The sequence below is a fragment of the Anolis carolinensis genome, chromosome 4 (assembly GCF_035594765.1).
Source record: "Anolis carolinensis isolate JA03-04 chromosome 4, rAnoCar3.1.pri, whole genome shotgun sequence".
NCBI classification, from domain to species: domain Eukaryota; kingdom Metazoa; phylum Chordata; class Lepidosauria; order Squamata; family Dactyloidae; genus Anolis; species Anolis carolinensis.
In genome coordinates this window covers 115,145,404-115,164,234 of record NC_085844.1, presented here as the reverse complement: position 1 = coordinate 115,164,234, position 18,831 = coordinate 115,145,404, and the positions used below count along the sequence as shown (strand labels likewise).

General features: G+C 38.8%; 2 protein-coding genes across 2 annotated transcripts in view; both read right to left on the bottom strand.

Annotated features, from left to right (window-relative positions):
* Positions 1 to 13,687, bottom strand: part of LOC100559144 (serpin B12) — a 502,967-nt gene extending 489,280 nt beyond the window's left edge. Inside the window, exon 1 of the mRNA XM_062977657.1 lies at positions 13,678 to 13,687. The gene's annotated coding sequence lies outside the window, so the exon portion shown is untranslated. The remainder of the gene's footprint in view (positions 1 to 13,677) is intronic.
* The window catches only part of phlpp1 (PH domain and leucine rich repeat protein phosphatase 1), a 184,853-nt gene that overhangs the window by 43,839 nt on the left and 122,183 nt on the right, over positions 1 to 18,831 (bottom strand). The window contains exons 5-8 of the mRNA XM_062977656.1: positions 9,227 to 9,373; positions 7,137 to 7,367; positions 3,987 to 4,189; positions 2,356 to 2,416 (exon numbers count right to left, since the gene is read on the bottom strand). Of these exons, the coding sequence (XP_062833726.1) occupies positions 2,356 to 2,416; positions 3,987 to 4,189; positions 7,137 to 7,367; positions 9,227 to 9,373 (642 nt within the window). The remainder of the gene's footprint in view (positions 1 to 2,355; positions 2,417 to 3,986; positions 4,190 to 7,136; positions 7,368 to 9,226; positions 9,374 to 18,831) is intronic.

Genomic DNA, 18,831 nt, shown 5'->3' with positions numbered 1-18,831 from the left:
TCTAGGGGAAAAATGCATGCATCATAGACCTTTTCAATATGCATATTATGAAAAAAAAAAGCCACTAAAAGCGTCACAGGGATATTGTAAAATCAAACATCCCTCATTACTATGGCTTGTAGAAATAGGGAAACATTGCTTTTCCCTCAATAAATTACTATTACTTATCCATGCAAATGTACTGATGAGATTCTGGCATGCGATTCTACTGACTCATGCGCTTGTATGCTTCAAGTTCCTGGCAACACCCTCAGGCAACACCCTTGTCTCTTCAGTGCTCATTTAGACATAACAGTTGCTTGTTTTTTTTAATGGCAAACCAAAGCTTGATCTTTTTTTTTAAAGCACCACTGCTCCAGAGTACAAATGATCTCCGCCATTTAGCATATCGTCCTTTAATCTTGGTGCACAAGTCCAGCAGGCACCGATAACATCTGCCCGCTCTGATCAGATACATGAAAACATACATGGAAATGGAATGTCTTCCCCTTTAATCAGTGGTTGTTTTGGGATCTTTTTGTAGTGATGCTTGAAAATATCTCTAGTGGATGTTACAAGGGAAAGATGGGGGGATGAAGTGACCAGGGCAGATAAAAGGAAGCAGTACAAGTGTCTCTGTGCCTTCTGCTTCCTCCTTATCTTGCTAAAGACCTGCTTTTACAACCTGAGGTTAGACATTATCATGTGTAAGGAGCTTTCCTTCTTCACAGTAGATGAAGCCCTGTGATTCAAGGAGAATCTGTAAACAAGATAAGCACTTCCTTCTGGAGGGTGGCTTTGCTCACTTCTACTTTAGGCATAAGCCCACATTTAATTTATGGTACACTCTAAAGCAGAGTGGGCTGCGCTGAGATCATTTTACAACCTGCAGCCCCTCCAAGGGGTACAGCAGTACATTTTATATTACCAGAAGTGTTGTCACTTCCCTTCCATTTTCAGCCTTTTTTTTTTGAAAGAGAAAGCTTTTAAAGTAGCTGGGAAGGGGTGGCTTATGTGGAGCAAAAGTGTTAAGTATAAATGTAAGAAATGCACTGGATATAGTGTCAGGCAGCTAGGTGTCTCCGGTTCTTGAATGCACATGCAGCTCAGCTACTTAGTATAGAACAGACATTATAGTCAAGGTTTTAAATGGAACTGAGCCACCTAGTCAATGTATTTTTGTAGTTATGCACACATACATGGCAATTTGTGACTTTTTTGTCCTTGAACATTAGATGTATGTGTGTTTCTATAGCTATAGGTGATCACTCGTGACCAGGTATGAGGACAGAGTCTTGGCGATGACTGTAGGGACTTTTTCTGGATCCTCATGGTCTTCCACAGTGAAGACATCTATTTCCAGATGGAAGGCGGTCCTGACAAGGGTTTACTTGATGTGCCTTACTCTCAGCATGTTTCTCCACTTTGCTTTCTATCCCTCAAAATCTATACCACCGTTGGTAACAACTGACCTCCAGTTAGAACACTCAAGTGCCAGGACTTCCCAGTTCTCTGTGTTTATGCCACATTTTTTACGGTTAGCTTTAAACCCATCTTTAAATCTCTTTTACTGTCCACTGACATTCCATTTCCCATTTCAGAACTGAAAATAAAGTAATTGCTTTGGGAGATGCTGATCGGGTGCTCGGACATTATGGCCAAAACAGCAAAGTTAAGAAACCTATCACTAATTTATTGGTGGAGAGGAAAGTCATTTCTATCTCCCAAGCAAACTACACTGCAATTATTAATGGTGAGGAAAGGACTGCTTTCGAAGCCAAGGGACCATGGATTCCAATCAACTCCCACAACTCCCACCTCCCATTCCTCAACCCATAGGCCAGTTGGGCTGGCAAGAAAAATCAAGTAGGAACCCCTCCAGCTCTAGAAGTTGCATATAGACCACCCCAAACAAGCCAACCCATTAAAAAGTTTTGCTTCCTCTTTTCTTGTTCTGGCTTACCCAAAAGCTAATGCAAACATAAAAAATAATGGTGGTTCTGGTGGATCCCAATATGTATTGAGGAACATCTACGGCTCATTTTCTCCTGGCAAAGGCAATGATTATATGGAGTGCTTAATTCTTTGCTTAAGAAAACCCAATGAAATTTATTGGATCACTATAAGTCAACAGGTACTTGAAGGAACACACACACACACACACACACACACACACACACACAATGTTCAGGGAGCAAGGGAAAAAGAGTCACATGGTAAGCTTCTGTAACTCATGACTCAGTCCTGATCACTAACCCTACTTAGTTGCATCTCTTTTTCTTTAGCAATTTTAGAAATGTGGCAGCCTTTTCCCTTGGCCATTGTAACTTAAATCCAAGAGAGGAGATATAGCATTGTAATAGGTATTATGCTCACCTAGAAACATCCATGTAAGTCAGATAATTTGGAACTGGATACACATCAAGGTGAACAAGTTCTGGAACAAAACACAGATAATATACTTTAAAAAAAACAACAACAACACTTATTTGCTATGGCCTGAGTGTTGAATTGGCTGTATCCTTTACAGTATTGAAAGAACTTCAATATGTACATCACACCATATAAAGGAAACTTAGCTCTGATGTGAAAGAATTTTTCTCCTTTCTATGTTGTTGTTGTTGTTTATTCGTTCAGTCGCTTCTGACTCTTCGTGACCTCATGAACTAGCCCACACAAGAGCTCCCTGTCGGCCGTAGCCACCCACAGCTCCTTCAAGATCAAGCCAGTCACTTCAAGGATACCATCCATCCATCCATCTTGTCCTTCGTTGGCCCTTCTTCCTTTTTCCTTCCATTTTCCCCAGCATTATCATCTTCTCCCTCCTTTCTATAATCCCCTCAAATCACAGAAAAACGATTTCTTCTATTCTCCCAATACCTGATTTTCTACATGTATGTGAGTGCTTGTATTTGTGTGTGTACATGTGCAAGTTGTAAACACACGGTTAAATCGTATCAGCCCCCGACTACAGACTTCTGTAGTGATATAACCCAGAACAAGTTTATCTCCTTGAAGAGAACTAACACTTTGATAAATCAATAATGCTTCAGCTGATCACCTAAGGTATTTTTAAAACATCTCAAGTAACACTGTTTTATTGACTTTCAATTCTACCCAAGCAGCCTACCCAAGCACCCACCTGATCTCACATTAAGCCTTCAAACCATGACATTAGCCAAAACAGTTTTCATGTAGTGAACCAAGAAAGCATAACCCCCAGTTATGTTCCAGAGCTGTGGCATTCAGTTTTTCACCTTGAAACAATAAAAACAATTCAAACTCTGGTTATGCTGCCTCTTATTGCAATTCATTCCAAAGTTCAGTTATAAAGTTGTACACATGGAGCTTTAGAATGAGAGTCTTATATAACAGGAATTGTTTTTTTTTAAAGAAAAAAGAGGTGAGAGGCCAGGCAATGAATCATGATATGGTTCATGAACCTAGAACCTGCACCTGTACCAGCTGCTGCATCAATTGCCTTGAGGATGAAGACAGAAGGAAAAATAATTGAAAGTCTGCCTGTGGTTTGCTTAAACCTCTGAATCCTGTTATCTATTTCAGTCAGTTTATCAGGATTTCCAGCCAAAACAGAGACTAAAAAGTCGAACACAAATCTTTCCCATGACCAGTAGAGGCAGTGTTGAACAAAATAAGGCCATACAAACCCACTTCATTTGCTTAATTTCTACAAGTTGCTCAGTGTAATCACAGCAAAGACCCACAAGTCTTCCTGCTACATTCAGCTACAGCAATTGAAATATTATATAACAATAGAAGAAACTATCTATCTACACACAGTTTTTAGTACTACCTGATGCTTGCGACCTATGAGCCAACCTAGCATTGATGTTGCTGCTTACAAGTTCTAGCCAGTTCACAACCACTTTCATTGCCAGGGTAAACAGTAGCAGAATAGTGACTAACAGTGTCCCTTCTGTAATGAAAGAGACAGAAGAATGTTGAAGTGAAGAACAATTTTGCAGGCTTAAAAGTTGATAACGTACCATTTGCAGTGGCATAAAGAGCTTTCAGTAGGTATCCGCTGATTTTGAGGGTTACCAGCTGGTTTCTTTCACAGTGCAGTATTTCAACATTATTGAAGATGGTGGCATCTAGCTCACCAAGTTTATTGTCCCGAAGGTCAAGCTGGGTCACGTGATGTAGGAAGTCAGCTTTGTCCGTCACTAGCCTCCTGATTACATTTAACCTGGGGTAAGAGTGGGGGAAAGAAAGAAAACTAAGATATAGGGACATTCATTTGGATTATTAAAAGGCTGGCAAGCAAAAGGATTGGCTCTTTGATAAAACCAGCCACTACACATTTTGGTGCGGGACATCCTGCAGCACTTTTTGCTATAGTTTTCCCATGAATATATCAAATTTCAACCAACTTAAGATAGTTTGTGGCAGCCACAAAAACAAAGTTTCTGCAGTATAACTACTACTTTCAATGTAAGTACTGCACAGTTAAACAGGAATACAGTAACACTTTTTAAGCCAGGAACAGATTCCCCCCCCCCCTAATGTTGTTACATAGCGTTATGCTAACATACCTGTGGATTCCATGTAATGACACTTACCGTTTAGAATGATATAACACCCTGTACTCACTTGCCATTAAACTCAAGAGATGAAAAGCCCATGAAAAGCCAAACGAAGCCTACAATCGTTATCTCTCACTAACTGTACACCTCTCATAGGACATGGAGTAGGCCCGCAAATTATACGAGTTTGTGTTCCATGGTTTCAGTTATATGTAAAAACCACTTCCGTGAATTAAGACAAGGGTATTGGGGGGCCACAAATGCGCCCCAAAAGCAACTGCTTCTTCAGGGAGCAAATCTGGCAAGAAGCCCAACTGCTTGGAGCCAGACACCTCTCTCCATCAAGAAAGGAAGTCATATCTCCTTCTTATGCAGAGAAAAAGGAGGTCACCTCCTTCCTCTGTCGAGAGAAGTGAAGAACTCCAGCTGAGCTTCCATTCATCAAGAAAGGAAATTGACTCCATCATTGGGGAAAAGAAACACAGCTGGACTTTGATCTATGTATATTATAAGTGATTGTAAATAATCACTAATATATTTCTGAATTTCTGCTCACTCACAAAATTTAGCTGGGATTGCTGATTTGGTTTGTTTGTTGTTTTGATAATTCATTAAACTTGAAAATTTTAAAGAATAAAGCTAAAACAGAGCAATAAATTCCTTAAATTGTAGAAAGTTAGAACAATAAATTAATAAAGAAAATCAACAACATAAAACTTTGCAAGTATTTCAGCATGCATACTTTTGAGAAGGTAATGCAATTAAGACTTAGGGCCCTTCCACACAGCCATATAACCAGAATATCAAGGCAGGAAATCCCACAATATCTACTTTGAACTGAGTTATCTGAGTCCACACTGCCATACATTTCAGTACAAAGCAGATGTTGTGGGATTTCCTGCCTTGATATTCTGGGTTATACTGCTGCAAGGGTCTCACAACAGGGATGATTCTACATGAATTTGCTGAAATTCTTTAAGCAAAATGGGCATTATGAGACTTGGGTACTCCATCTATATTCTGAGAAGGTGACTCAGCTTTCAGAATACAAGTGGGGAGCAATCATACATGTCTATATTATCATCAGCAAAAGTGGGCAAAAAGAACTTGACTTGCTCAGCCTTTAATATAATGCAGAAATTAAGTTGATCGATAAAAAGCAGCCACTTGGACAATTTCATTGTACTCTGAAGATTTCTATTTATTCTCAGTGCTGGAGCTGACATGATCAATTAAATCACACAACCAAAACAAGGCTTTGGGGTGTAATGAAAGCACTGGATGCACTGAACAGCAAATGTACGGCATTAAAAATAATGTACTCTCTTCACCTAAAATGTACCACATGCCTTCTTCACAGAATCTATGTGCAAAAGTAAAAGTGGTTAAAGAGTTAACTATAGATCCGAATCTAGGTGGGTCTTTGTGGGAAGTCAGTGTGGTCCTTCACCCAACAACTCTCCAAAGGTCTTGACACCCAAGAAAAACATTTTGGCATCAATATCATCTTTTAAATGTCCCTCTCTGGAACCACTACATGCTATTTCAAGAACTTGCCCAGAACAGCTCCCTATTCATCTTCTCAGAAGAAACTGGTAAATTTTCACTGGATTATGTCAGTTCCCAGAGAAGATTATGATAGCAATTCTTGTTTTATATTTAATAATGTTGAATTAATATTAATAATTTTGACATTTTACTGTTTTAAATTTAAAAATTATGCTCTGGTTTTAACGTACAAACATGACATTTTTATTAATAACATGGAAAAGTGCCGATGAACTGTGAGTCCTAATAGTGAAAGTTTAAAAAATGGTGGCCGATTAGTGGTGTGCATTCGGGTAAAAACTTGTCCTGTTTAGTTTTCGGCTTTCATCATGGGGTCCTATCCATTTTCGGAAAGCCTCCCGAAATTTGGAGGGTTGTTTTCTATTGTTTTGTTTCGGGGGCCCGAAAATCGCCCCATTACGGGGGAGGCTTCCCACCTACTGACTCCCCTTTCTGAGGCGTTCGGCTGCCTGGCGGGCACTGCACTTTCTCTTCCTCCTCCTCCCTGCCTGCATGCCCCACGCCACACATACACACTCTTCCTGGAAAGAAAGTGTGTGTGTGGCGGGGCACAGGCAGGCCTGGAAAGAGCACACATTCATACTGTACTTTTCAAAGGCCTGGAAAGGGCACACTCACCTCTCAATGCCTGCCTGCAGCTGAGTACCGGCACAGTCACACCCCCCCCACACAAACGCCTGGAAAGAAGAAAGGGGCTTCCTTCTGTCCTGATGCTGAGGTCCGGATGTGGGGCTGCCTGGCCATGACTCCCATGAGTGAATGCGGGGAATTGAGGATGCGAGGGAGGTAGGGAGGAGGAGAAAGAGAAGAAGTGTGCATGCATGAAATTTCGGCTCCACACAAAAGCAGGCTTTTGTGTTGAGCTGAGTTTCATATTGGGGGGGGGGGGGGGGCTCTGTTTCTTTTTAACACGAAAGACATGGAAAAAACGATAAGAACGAATTTTGCGCACATGTCTATGGCCAATATATCCTATTGCTTTTTTCTAAAACAGCTTCTTCACAATGAGGTCTATTCATTATCTCATTGTTTGCAACCTACCTTAGATCTATGTGTTTAATGTGTGGCATCCTCCTCAATGTCTGCAGGTTGAGTGTCTCCAGGCAGTTTCCAGACATACAAAGTTTATCCATGGCAGGCAGCTTCTCCAATATTTCAGGAATGTCAGTGAATTCATTGAAAGAAAGACCAAGATAGCTAAGCTGGTGCATCCTTTCCAATTCAACAGGAAGGCTCTGGAGGAAGTTCCCATCCAGCAAGAAAGTCTGCAAACTGTTGAAACAGAAGGACAGAGGAAGGATATAAATAATAAAAATATCTTACCTTGTTCATAAATCCATCTTTACAGCAAATGATATTCAATGAATATCTCAACCAATGCAACAGAGTTTCTAGCAGCCACACAAATGAAGTTTCTGGAGATTAACAACTACTTTATTTATTTATTACATTTATATCCCGCTCTTCTCACCCCGAAGGGGACTCAGAGCGGCTTACAAATCAAATGAACATACAATATATTATTAGCATAGCACAATATAAGCATTAAATTACTATATTGTACTATATCATTATATTGTAATATTATTAGTAATATTACATTTAATATATAATATATAATTAATATTATATTGTATTATTAGTATAATATTGTATTCCATTATAATATTATTATCAATATTATATGTGCATACAATATATTATATATTTATAAATTATTATAAATAATAATTTATAATTTCAAAGTAAGTGCCACACAATTAAACAAAAAATAACACTTTTAAACCAGGAACAGATTTTTTCAAATTTTGTTACATAGTGTTATACAACATAGAGAGAGGGGATGGCTTTTTCAATAAAGACCTCAAAACTACCTTCTTTAGGCAAGCTGGAACACATTAATAAAGATGCACTGATTACCTCCTTCGCCCACTGCACCAGTCCCTTGTTAGATTTGTTTGGGAAGGGCAAGAGTCTACTTATATTACTACAAGCAACCCAACAAATCAGGATGGACCTGCATGAATCAGAATATCACACAGGAATGGCTTCAATACAAGCTGTGTTAACACAGATTAAACAGGAAACCAGCTGTCTACCGCTGAAATAGAGATACTCTTATATCAAGGAATTCTCATTCTGAATGGTGTCAATGGTGGCTATACAAGAAATCTACTATCAGAACATAGACCAAAAGCAAGGTCTAAACCAGGATCACAAGAGAAATGCAAATAAACTAAAAGTTCTGCAAAAGGACCCAACTATTTGACAGAAGCAGTCTGTGTACCATTAGTGATAGGGAAGTATGCAGATACAGACAGCTTAGTTGCATTTCATTTCTCTTAATGCCAACTCAGTCTATTTGACAGAAGGTATTGCTATATCTCTGACTGAAAAAATATGCAAGAAATGAATTCTCAAAGAGTGCCAAATGTTATTAAGGCACATCGTGCTTCAGAAAATAACTTCCCTTCTTCAGGGAAATCTAAAAACACACACCTTTTAGCTCTCAATCTGAATTAAAACTGCCTCTACTTTCTATGACCAACAGCAAGCTTACTGTGAATCTCTGGCACAGGTCCCTTGCACAAATTTAAGGTGACATGCCTCCCTATCATATTAAAGTTTTCAATCCAGAAATGTTGCTGAATGACAAACAAATTTGCTTGTGGAAAATATAAAAGTATGTTGTTCTCTCTTGCAAGAGGTGTAAAGATAGTGAATTCACCATATTAAAGATGCTGGGGCAGAACGATGGCAGAGCAAATTTTCTTTCACCGCCATGAAAACTCCATTTCTCCTCCTTTATAATTTAAGTAAATTTTATGAGTGATTTTACTGACACACCAAGCAAACTATCGAACTGTGATGAAAGCTTGCTCTCTCCCAGCTGACACCAACCAATGTGTACTGCAGTTTCCACTCTGCCTCAACCTTGTCTCCAGACAGAAACCTCTTCACTTACTCTCAATAGGAAGAACTCATTATGAAGTGAAATGCAGGGCGTCATTCTGAAGACATTCAAGACATGCTTTCCCCACAACCCAGTCATGTTTTTTGCTTAACCTACTGAAAGAATCTGGTACATCCAGAGTTCATGCTGCCCCTGCCATCCTTCAGTGTGTACTTACTTGTTCATATCACCGACAGCTACTGGAATATTTTTGAGTGCATTGCAGGACACGTTGAGCTCAGTCAAGGTTGGAATGCTGCAAACTGCCAAGGGGAACTCTCCTAAGTGATTGTTAGAAAGGTTAAGGCTTCTCAACTTGCTGAACCTATCATGGAGAGAAAGAAAAAGAGAAACAAATATATAATAAACAAGGTATCAAATGAATTACATCTTACATGGAACGTCAAAACACTGCTGGAATGTGGACACTCAGAATTATGACAAACCCAAATTCTCCCCAACCCTTAAAACAATTAACCATGAGCAAGAAAGATCTCCAGTTACTTTCCTTTCAAAGCATATCTGCTATGATCAAGAAAACTCAATGACGCTTCAAAATCCCATGAAGCTTCTGAGTAGAAATCTACTTTACAACTAAAATATTGCATGTAAAGTATTTAAATACATGGTTTTAAATTACATTATTTAATTTGTAATGATGACGAACAAGCGCTAATGGAGGATAAATAAATGGAAAAGGAGCAGCAGTAGTTTAGCAACTGCAGAAATTGGAGTAGTGATGGAAGTGTTTGCTATTTTTTTTTCCTTTTACCTGAAAAATAATGGCTGGTTTTTTAAAACACCAAAAGCAACAGGAGACTGTTCAATTATTCTCTAAAGACATCAAATGAAGGTATTCTGAATAAGTGAAGGGGCAGATGGAAGTTGTAGGTCAAAATATCTAGCAAACTCAAGGGTCATGGTCCACTTCATGTAGTTTTCCTAGGCTAGTTAATATGACTTTCTTACAGCCAAAAGGCAGGAAGCTTTTCCTGATACTATAATCTACATTCTGTACATTTAAGCCTAGTAAACATGGCCATCTTTGTCATTAGAAAGGGCAAGGTAGATTTGACTTAAGAAACCATTTTCTGGAATTATTATTAAGCTGTCCTTACTTGCAAACACATCTCACTACTCCACTTTAAAAAATCTTATTTCCCTGCACACACATAAATCTTTTCCAAGAAAGATAGCTGCACTTGCAAAAAGCAACAAAAACAGAATTTTGTGACCCCATGAAGACTATGCAACTAGTTTTCTGTGACATATCATCAATAATCTCAAAACAAAGAATCAGTCGTGCAAATGTAGGGCTGATTCTTCCCATAAACAAATAGCTTCTAGTTAACCAGCTTCTAGTAATTTAAACCTATTATCTTCACATTCAGTGATTAAATTCATGGCTAGGAGGCAACAAATGTTCTCCTTTTCTACTACATGAAAAAAAATTGTTGCTAGATGGAAATTAAAACAGATGGAAATATTTTGCTAAATCATACTTCCTGTATAAATCTAGAAATTTTAGTCAACAAATCGATCCCCAAAACCTGGCTTATCCACGTATCAATGTAAATATTGTTTGTTGCTTATACGTTCAGTCACTTCTGATTCTTTGCGATCTCATGGACCAGCCCACGAAAGAGCTCCCTGTCGGTCGTCGCCACCCCCAGCTCCTTCAGGGTCAAGGATACCATCCATCCATCTTGCCCTTGGTCGGCCCCTCTTCCTGTTTCCTTCCATTTCCCCAGCATCATTCTCTTCTCCAAGCTTTTCTGTCTTCTCATTATGTGGCCTAAGTACTTATTATTTGCCTTTAATATCCTTCCCTCCAGTGAGCAGTCGGGCATTATTTCCTGGAGTATGGACTGGTTTGATCTTCTTGCAGTCCAAGGCACTCTCAGAATTTTCCTCCAACATCACAGTTCAAAAATGTCTATCTTCCTTCACTCATCCTTCCTTATGGTCCAGCTCTCACATACATAGGTTACTATGGGGAATGCCATTGCTTTAAATATGTGAACCTTCATTGCCAGTGTGATGTCTCTACTCTTCACTATTTTATTGAGATTGGTAATTGCTCTCCTCCCTAGAAGTAAACATCTTCTGATTTCCTGGCTGCAATCTGCGTCTGAAGTAATCTTTGCACCTAAAAGTATAATCTGTCATTGCCTCCATGTTTTCTCCCTCTATTTGCCAGTTATCAGTCTGGTTGCCATAATCTTGGGGCTTTTTTATGTTTAACTGCAACTCAGCTTTTGCACTTTCTTTTTTTAGTACCTTAGTTCTTATCCACAAAAGAGGCCAATCTTTAACTTAATTCTTACTCAACAATGGAAAAGTGAGAGTCTAGTCCAACCCAAGAAAACCTTTAAAAAGCACCAACCCCCTTCTCTCTCTGCCATGACACTTTTGGACTTTTTAAAATGTCTGAATGGGAAAAGGACAGGTGCAATGACCTTTGACTTAGGTGCCAAAATCTGCTTTCAACTTATACATGAATATATACAGTAAGCCTTTCCCCAAGTTTCCTTCTGCAACCATGAGGGCTAGGAACATATTCCATTTCTTGACACCCTCAGAGAGAGTCATAATTCCTTGGCAAGCACTGTAATCCAGGCCTTATGCTCTGCAGCCCCACAAATCCTTCAACGCGTTCCCTGGCTTCTCCCGCTGCTTCAAGCAAATCAACTTAGGAATTTTATGGGGGTGGGACACAGGCAACAGATCTTTGAACAGAAAACATATGCTACATACCTCAGTTCTATTCATTTGTCATGATTTTACTATCAGGCAGAACATTATCATCATTAGGGGCTTTTGCAAGCTTGAGCAGTACCTCACTGTTAAATCTTCAATTAACAGCTCTTGTCAAGAAGCAATTTCTTAGCATCTTACTTCAAACTTCCTGTCCCACATAAAAAGAGCCAGCTTGAGCATTGGGGTCTGGAGAACAAGGTTGAAATCCCTGTTTGGTTATGGAAACTCACTGGGTGGTTTTGGGCAAGCCACTTTCTCTCAGCCTCAGAGGAAGGCATAGGCAAATCCCTTCTGACCAAAACTGGCCAAGAAAACCCCATCATAGCCTTAAGATAGTCATACACTGGAAGCAGCTCAACAGCATAACAACTGCGTTTTCAAACCCAAATTCCATTTAATTGCTTTTTTTTAAAAACAAAACCCTTTCCCTGAAATGCCAAGGGAAATTTCCTTGAATTCTTTCTCTAGCATCTTAAATACAGAACATCTTGATTCCCAGAAAAGAGGGCAAAACGTGACGCGATTACTCAGGAAAGAGAAAGGACAACCCAGTTACCCAGGCTGCATGTGCAGCCACATTGTTCGGGTTGCCTAACAACAGAGACCGGGAGGTGTGCCCGCAGGCAACCAACTAAATGGTTTGGTGAAAAGATCTGTGTCAGATCCAGATGGATGAGAGGAAGCTCTTTTCCTGACAAAGTTTACTGGATAGCTTTGTTTTCCCTTCATTAAATTTCACCCATTGTGTGATGGGCATGATTAGGGGGTACGGAATCGAGATACACCTACACAAAACCACAGAGACCACCATGCTATCCATCAACCATTGCAGCCTTAAGGGGAAAAGACATTCAGATGGCTCCCACAAAGTTAACATTCTTTTTCTCCTACACCATAGAAAGAATTAGGCAAACAGCTCAAAGAAAAGCAGTTCAGTTTTAGTAAGTGGGTCGATCACACAGAAAAAGAAACAGTGAGCAGAAACACAGTATTGTATACACTCATGTATAAGTCAAAGACTAAAATTTCTAGACTTATAAGGTAAGTTTTTATGGGGCCAGCTGTCTATCTAAAGTATGATAATATGGTGCCTATAAACCCACGGTTTGTTTGCGCAAAACCAAACTCTATGACTGTATGTTCCTTCCTTGGTCCTTCCTTCGAGGGCTTCACTGGAAATGGATTAAGCCATAGCTGCTTAAATCAGGCTGCACTGTTTGCTCTCTATATGCAAACCATCGTTTATTGCCTGCTCTCTAAAGGCTTGCATCCGGGTTGAGAAATAGGAATTAAAAAAAATTCCTGGTAAACCATACCAGTGCCAAAACTGGACACATGAGAAGATGTGTACAAGTCATGGCTGGTGATAAATATACGTAATGTACAGCATGTTCTCATCTAGTCTCCCTCATACAATTGTTTACTCCAATGGTTAGTTCAGTAATGAAGTTCTTTGTTACAATATGCATATTAAAACACACAGGAAGTTATTCATTCCTACATGTGGGTAGCACAGTAGTAGTAAATTCCAACAGTAGCACAGCAGTAAACCAGTGCTCTATTGAAAAAAATATGACATGAATGAAGTCCAGTGAAGTTCAGATGCTACAAAAAAGTTTTCAAACTGGGTGCTTGTGAGCACCACTGTCTCTCCAAACATTTAACATTTGGGGTATCTGACCTGCTGTAAAATAAAGTGCCAGCCTCAAGAGCCATACATTATTTTTTCCAAGTATGTCCCTGACCTACTCCCAGAAGCATTTTTAGAACAAAAACATAGTAGGTGCTAAGCATCATTCATATAACTTTTCTGAAATCAATGTTTGTGTGGAAAGCTGTAGGTTCAAAGAGTGCTTTTGAACTTTCAACCAGATTCTCCCTTTCAATTTGTTTCTTAAAGCAATTTTTTGATTTGTCACGTCTACTTAGAGAAGAGAATTGTTCCTTTTTTCATAAAAGTTAAGGTACAGTTCTTACACTCTAATGAGTTTACCTTCTGGTAAATATGTGTTTTGTGTTCTGTCACATCTACCACATTCAAAATTTTCTCTCTGAATAGGCAGAGCACATTTTCAAGGTAGTCATTTTGTGAGCGTATCCAGAATCATATCTCAAAATTCCAAATGTGCCTCTCTATGACCCCAAAAGGTTAGAGAATCTTGAAACAAAGTGGTAAGTCTTCAGTTAACTCTAATTGTCACCTAACTTTATTTTCCATGTTTATATAAGCAGCCGAGGAGAGGTGTTTTATATCACTTATTCCCAAAACTTTGGTCCTCCGGGTATTTTGAGCTCCCAGAAGCTCTAGGTGACTTGATTGACAAGAATTCTGGAAGCTGAACCCCCAAAAAATTGTGGGACCATCACTCCATTATCTGCCTTAGCAATAGATTCTGGGTTCTATGAGATCCTTGGGATCGTTGGCTCAACCACAGAAATGTTAAAATCTACAATTTCTCTATTGTCTTCCACAGGTACAATCACTTCTGCCTTACAGGATGAAAGATCAGTGATCTAAAGAACTGCTTCTTCAACTGTGGGTCCCGACCACAAATGGGGTCCCCTGAGCTCAATGTTGGGGATCTCAAAAAAAACTGTCAACATTTACACAAGATGTGTGTAAATGTTTTAGACATTTCCACAGATCTGTTGTGCAGTGTTTACAGTGGACCTTTCAGAAGATGCTTCAGCTGTGCTTCATAAAAAGGAAAAATCAGACAGCTTTGGAAGTATTGCAAATGTTTGGTTTTTATACCTATTTTATTTATCTATATACCCAGGGTCACGTAAAATTTCTCAGGTCGAAAAAGGATGTGAATGGAAAAATTTAAGACAGCCTGGTCTAAAGCAGTGCTATTCAAAGTGATGGTCTCTAAATGAATAGCTGTCAATCCGTGGCAAGCTTTCAGGAAATAAATTGTCACAATGAGAAGAAATTTAGTGCCAATTACTTGCAGATTTGGGGAAATATAATTGTTGGTCCCTCACAGGTATCAAAAGTAAAGTAAACCATTTAATTATGTCTGTGGGTGAGGGCACAACAACCAGCAAAATTCAATGCCAAACAAAATCAGTAAAAAACAACAACATATTTAAAACCATTAACAATAATCCATAAATTACATTATTCAAGCTTAGAAGCATATAATTACATTCATTCCTCCAAAAAAAAACCCAAACAAAAAAACCCAAAAAAAACCCCTTGCACATATACCTTAGTTCAGACCATGTCAATATAGTACTTATACTCATTAAATACTTGCGCACAAAGCCATGTCTTAACATTCTTCCTGAAGCCCAAAAGAGTTGGGGCCTGCCGGATGTTACTGGGGAGGGCGTTCCACAGCCGAGGAGCCACCAATAAGAAGGCTCTGTCCCTCGTTCCCACCAGACGTGCCTGCGAGGCAGGTGGGACCGAGAGCAGGGCCTCTCCAGATGATCTTAACGTTCTTGATGGTTCATTGGAGGAGATACGTTTGAACAGGTAAGTTGGACCAGAACCGTTTAGGCTTTGTAGGTCAAAACCAGCACTTTGAATTGGGCTCGGTAGCATATCGGCAGCCAGTGGAGCTGGCATAACAGTGGAGTAGTATGCTCCCTGTATGCCGCCCCAGTTAACTTTCTGGCTGCCGCCCGTTGTACTAATTGGAGCTTCCGGGCCGTCTTCAAAGGCAGCCACACATAGAGTGCGTTGCAGTAATCCAAACGGGATGTAACCAGAGCGTGGACCACCGTGGCCAAGTCAGACCTCCCAAAGAACAGGCGCAGCTGGCGCACAAGTCTTATGGGAAGAACGAGAAGATCTGATCATCTGGAGAATCTTTAATAGGGCTGGGCAGCCTTGGCACTTTAATTTTGCTGGACTGAAATATCTATCAACTTTAGCCAACAGAGATAATGGTGAGAATAATGGGAATTGAAGTCCAACAACATAGTGATCCACAACTGCCCATCACTGCAAAGGTAATAGCTTAATGAAATAGAACCAGCAAATGTAAGTTAAGTCACACTGACGCCTTCCCTGTTTCTGACATACTCTGGAGAAATAGATTTTATCAGAAGCTCACAACTGATTGTAGGCAAGGTCTACTTCACACCAGAAATATACATATATGATTTAATCAGAAGTACAATGTTCCTATAACACCAAGTTCATTTTTCTGTTTCTACTCCTCCAATATTTAAATATAAAGCTAATCTTACCTCCCACTCACACCGGCCACTTTGAAAATGCTCAGGCATTTTATAACAAAGCAATTAAAACCAAAAACACTCTGCTTTTCCCTTGAACAAAGACACCACAACACTGAAATGCTGACAAAGATTTTTGAATAGTGAGGACAAATGCTTATTCTTAAGGCCAAGTAGAATGATAGGTCACAAATTATACCAGGAAACCGCTAATTTAGAAGGGCTTTGATTAGTACCAGCATTTTCGGAAATATTGTGAAGGAAAAGGTAGGTCAGGTTGAGGATTAACATTATATCAACTGCACAACTAAAGTTTTATGGAGATCAGACAGATGAGAAAATTTGTGCTACTACTCCTTATTAACTTTAAAAGATACATACATATTGCCCCAAATGGGTTATTTAGCAATATTTTTGTCTGTTGCTGTAGAAAAACACATACTGACATACATCTTTATCACCATACCCTGTTTCCCCTAAAATAAGACATTCCCAGAAAATAAGACCTAGTAGAGGTTTTGCTGAATTGCTAAATATAAGGCCTCCCCCGAAAGTAAGACCTAGCAAAGGTTTTGTTTGGAAGCATGACCGCCAAACAGAACACCAGAGCTTGCAGGATAGGTAAATGTACGTACCATAAAGTGTTGTATATGGAAATATTGGTAGTAATAAGAAATTCTTGATAGGATTCACAGTTTGTCTAGTTATGCTGGTTTATGATGACAATTACTGTACTGTATATAATAAATGTTCATTTTTTTGTTCAACAATAAATGTGAATTCTTCTTCATGGAAAAATAAGACATCCCCTGAAAATAAGACCTAGAGCATCTTTGGGAGCAAAAATTAATATAAGACACTGTCTTATTTTCAGGGAAACACGGTACTAACAGAAGTGACCTGGCCTATATGGGAATAACATGTAACAAAATTTGGAAAAAAAATGTTCCTTATTTGAAAGTGTTATTTCCTGTTAACTTGTGTAGAGCCTGCTTTAAAAGCAGTTGTTATACTCCAGAAATTTTGTTTTTGTGGCTGCCCTAACTATGTTCAATTGGTTGAGACTCGATATTTATTGGAAAACTATAACAAAATGGGTTACAGGATATCCCGCAAATACAATTTTTTTGCATTTTAATAAATGTCTTCCATGTTTTTATGGTAGAATCAATTGGGAAATGAAATTTATCACAGGAACAAAAATGTGATCAATTATATCTAAACTAGCCATACATATAATATGCCTATTGGCCTAAACTCAGCTGTTAGTCCCAATGAGAGCATATCCACTGATTCAATAGAAACGTGTTAACTCAGGGCTTCAGTTCCACTAAATCAACGGACATACTCTAGTTGGGAGACATAATTGGATTTAGGTCACTGAAATCAATGGGACTTTAGGCTAGTTATGACTAGCCTGAAGTCCCATCTGCTATACCACACAAACATTTCATTTACTGTAGATATTAATAGCTGTTTGATTATTCTCTTTTCCTTCTATGAGGCTGAACCCATTTGCCTGGAAGCAAATCAAGTGGACTTAACTTCAGAGTAGATATATACAATCCAAATTCACTCAAATCAAATTAATTCAATTTTTCTTTGTACCTTTCTGACAACTGTATTTCAGCCATTATACTCAAATGTATCCCCAAAACTAAGCATAATCAAAAAGTATACATTCTAAATCCAAGATATTCTTCTCTACAACAGTTAAAGCTTCATTCCAAAAGTCCTGAGCTCTTGCAGAACTGTATCATGTGTGACCATCATTTGTCAGAGGTCTAGAGTAACACCCATATAAATCTGGTATGGTTCTGTTATAGCCATTAAACTGGAGAAGAGTTATGTTCTGTTTTTAAATTATTTTGTCTATTATTACTAGAAATCATATGGTGTTTCATTCTGAAAAACCTTTGATTATCATTGCGCAAACTAATCTCCTTTCATCTTTCTTTTGCTCCTACTCATTGCAAGATATCATAAAGCTTTGAGAAGAATCCTTCCAGCATGTTAACTGTATCAAGGATTCTTCCAGATCTGTTAATTCACAATTCACTCCATTTAGTCTTCTAATTTTATCAAAGTGTTATCTAATTTCAAAGAGTGGATTAAAAAGCTTCTCACTCCCATAAATAAAGAAATAGCTTCAGATTACATAATGGGACCATCCAGGAGAGAGGACAACCTTTTATTCTCCGTTATCCACATCTTCTCACTGTTCTAAAATTTCTTAATGTAAAATGTATTTTTTATCATTACACACCACATCTGAATATATATTTCCTAATTTACCCAATCTTAAAAGTAAAGTAAGGGGCTTTTAACTAGAAGGTTTTTCTTTGCATAATGAAATCTTACATGTCTTTTGCGCTATTAAAAGATGCTTTAATGGAGTTCCAATCTCCTATTCTGATACATGCCAACTTGCACAGGGGACCAGGGGAAGGTGGCCATGAACCACTGCACTACAACTGAACACCATTTAAGATGGGTAGTTTTACACTGAGACCTTTCCAATACAAAATCTCATACATCTATGAGTGCCTCCCAGTATTTATGAACCATCTAAATTTATATGCCCAGGAAGATAGTATTCACTGATATTAAGAGGAATTGAGTGGACTCTTGATCACACTATAGATCACTCAAGATGAACATAAGAAACAATGTAGCTGATGCATTTTAGAGTTTCTAAGTCTCTGTAATACCTCCCCCCCACCAACTCTCCCTCCAGTCTTAATTACAATTTTTTTCAATGGCACAGCTTGCTGCCACATTTCCATGGCAAAACTATAATAAACTGCTCTAGTTGCACCATCTAAAAAAAAG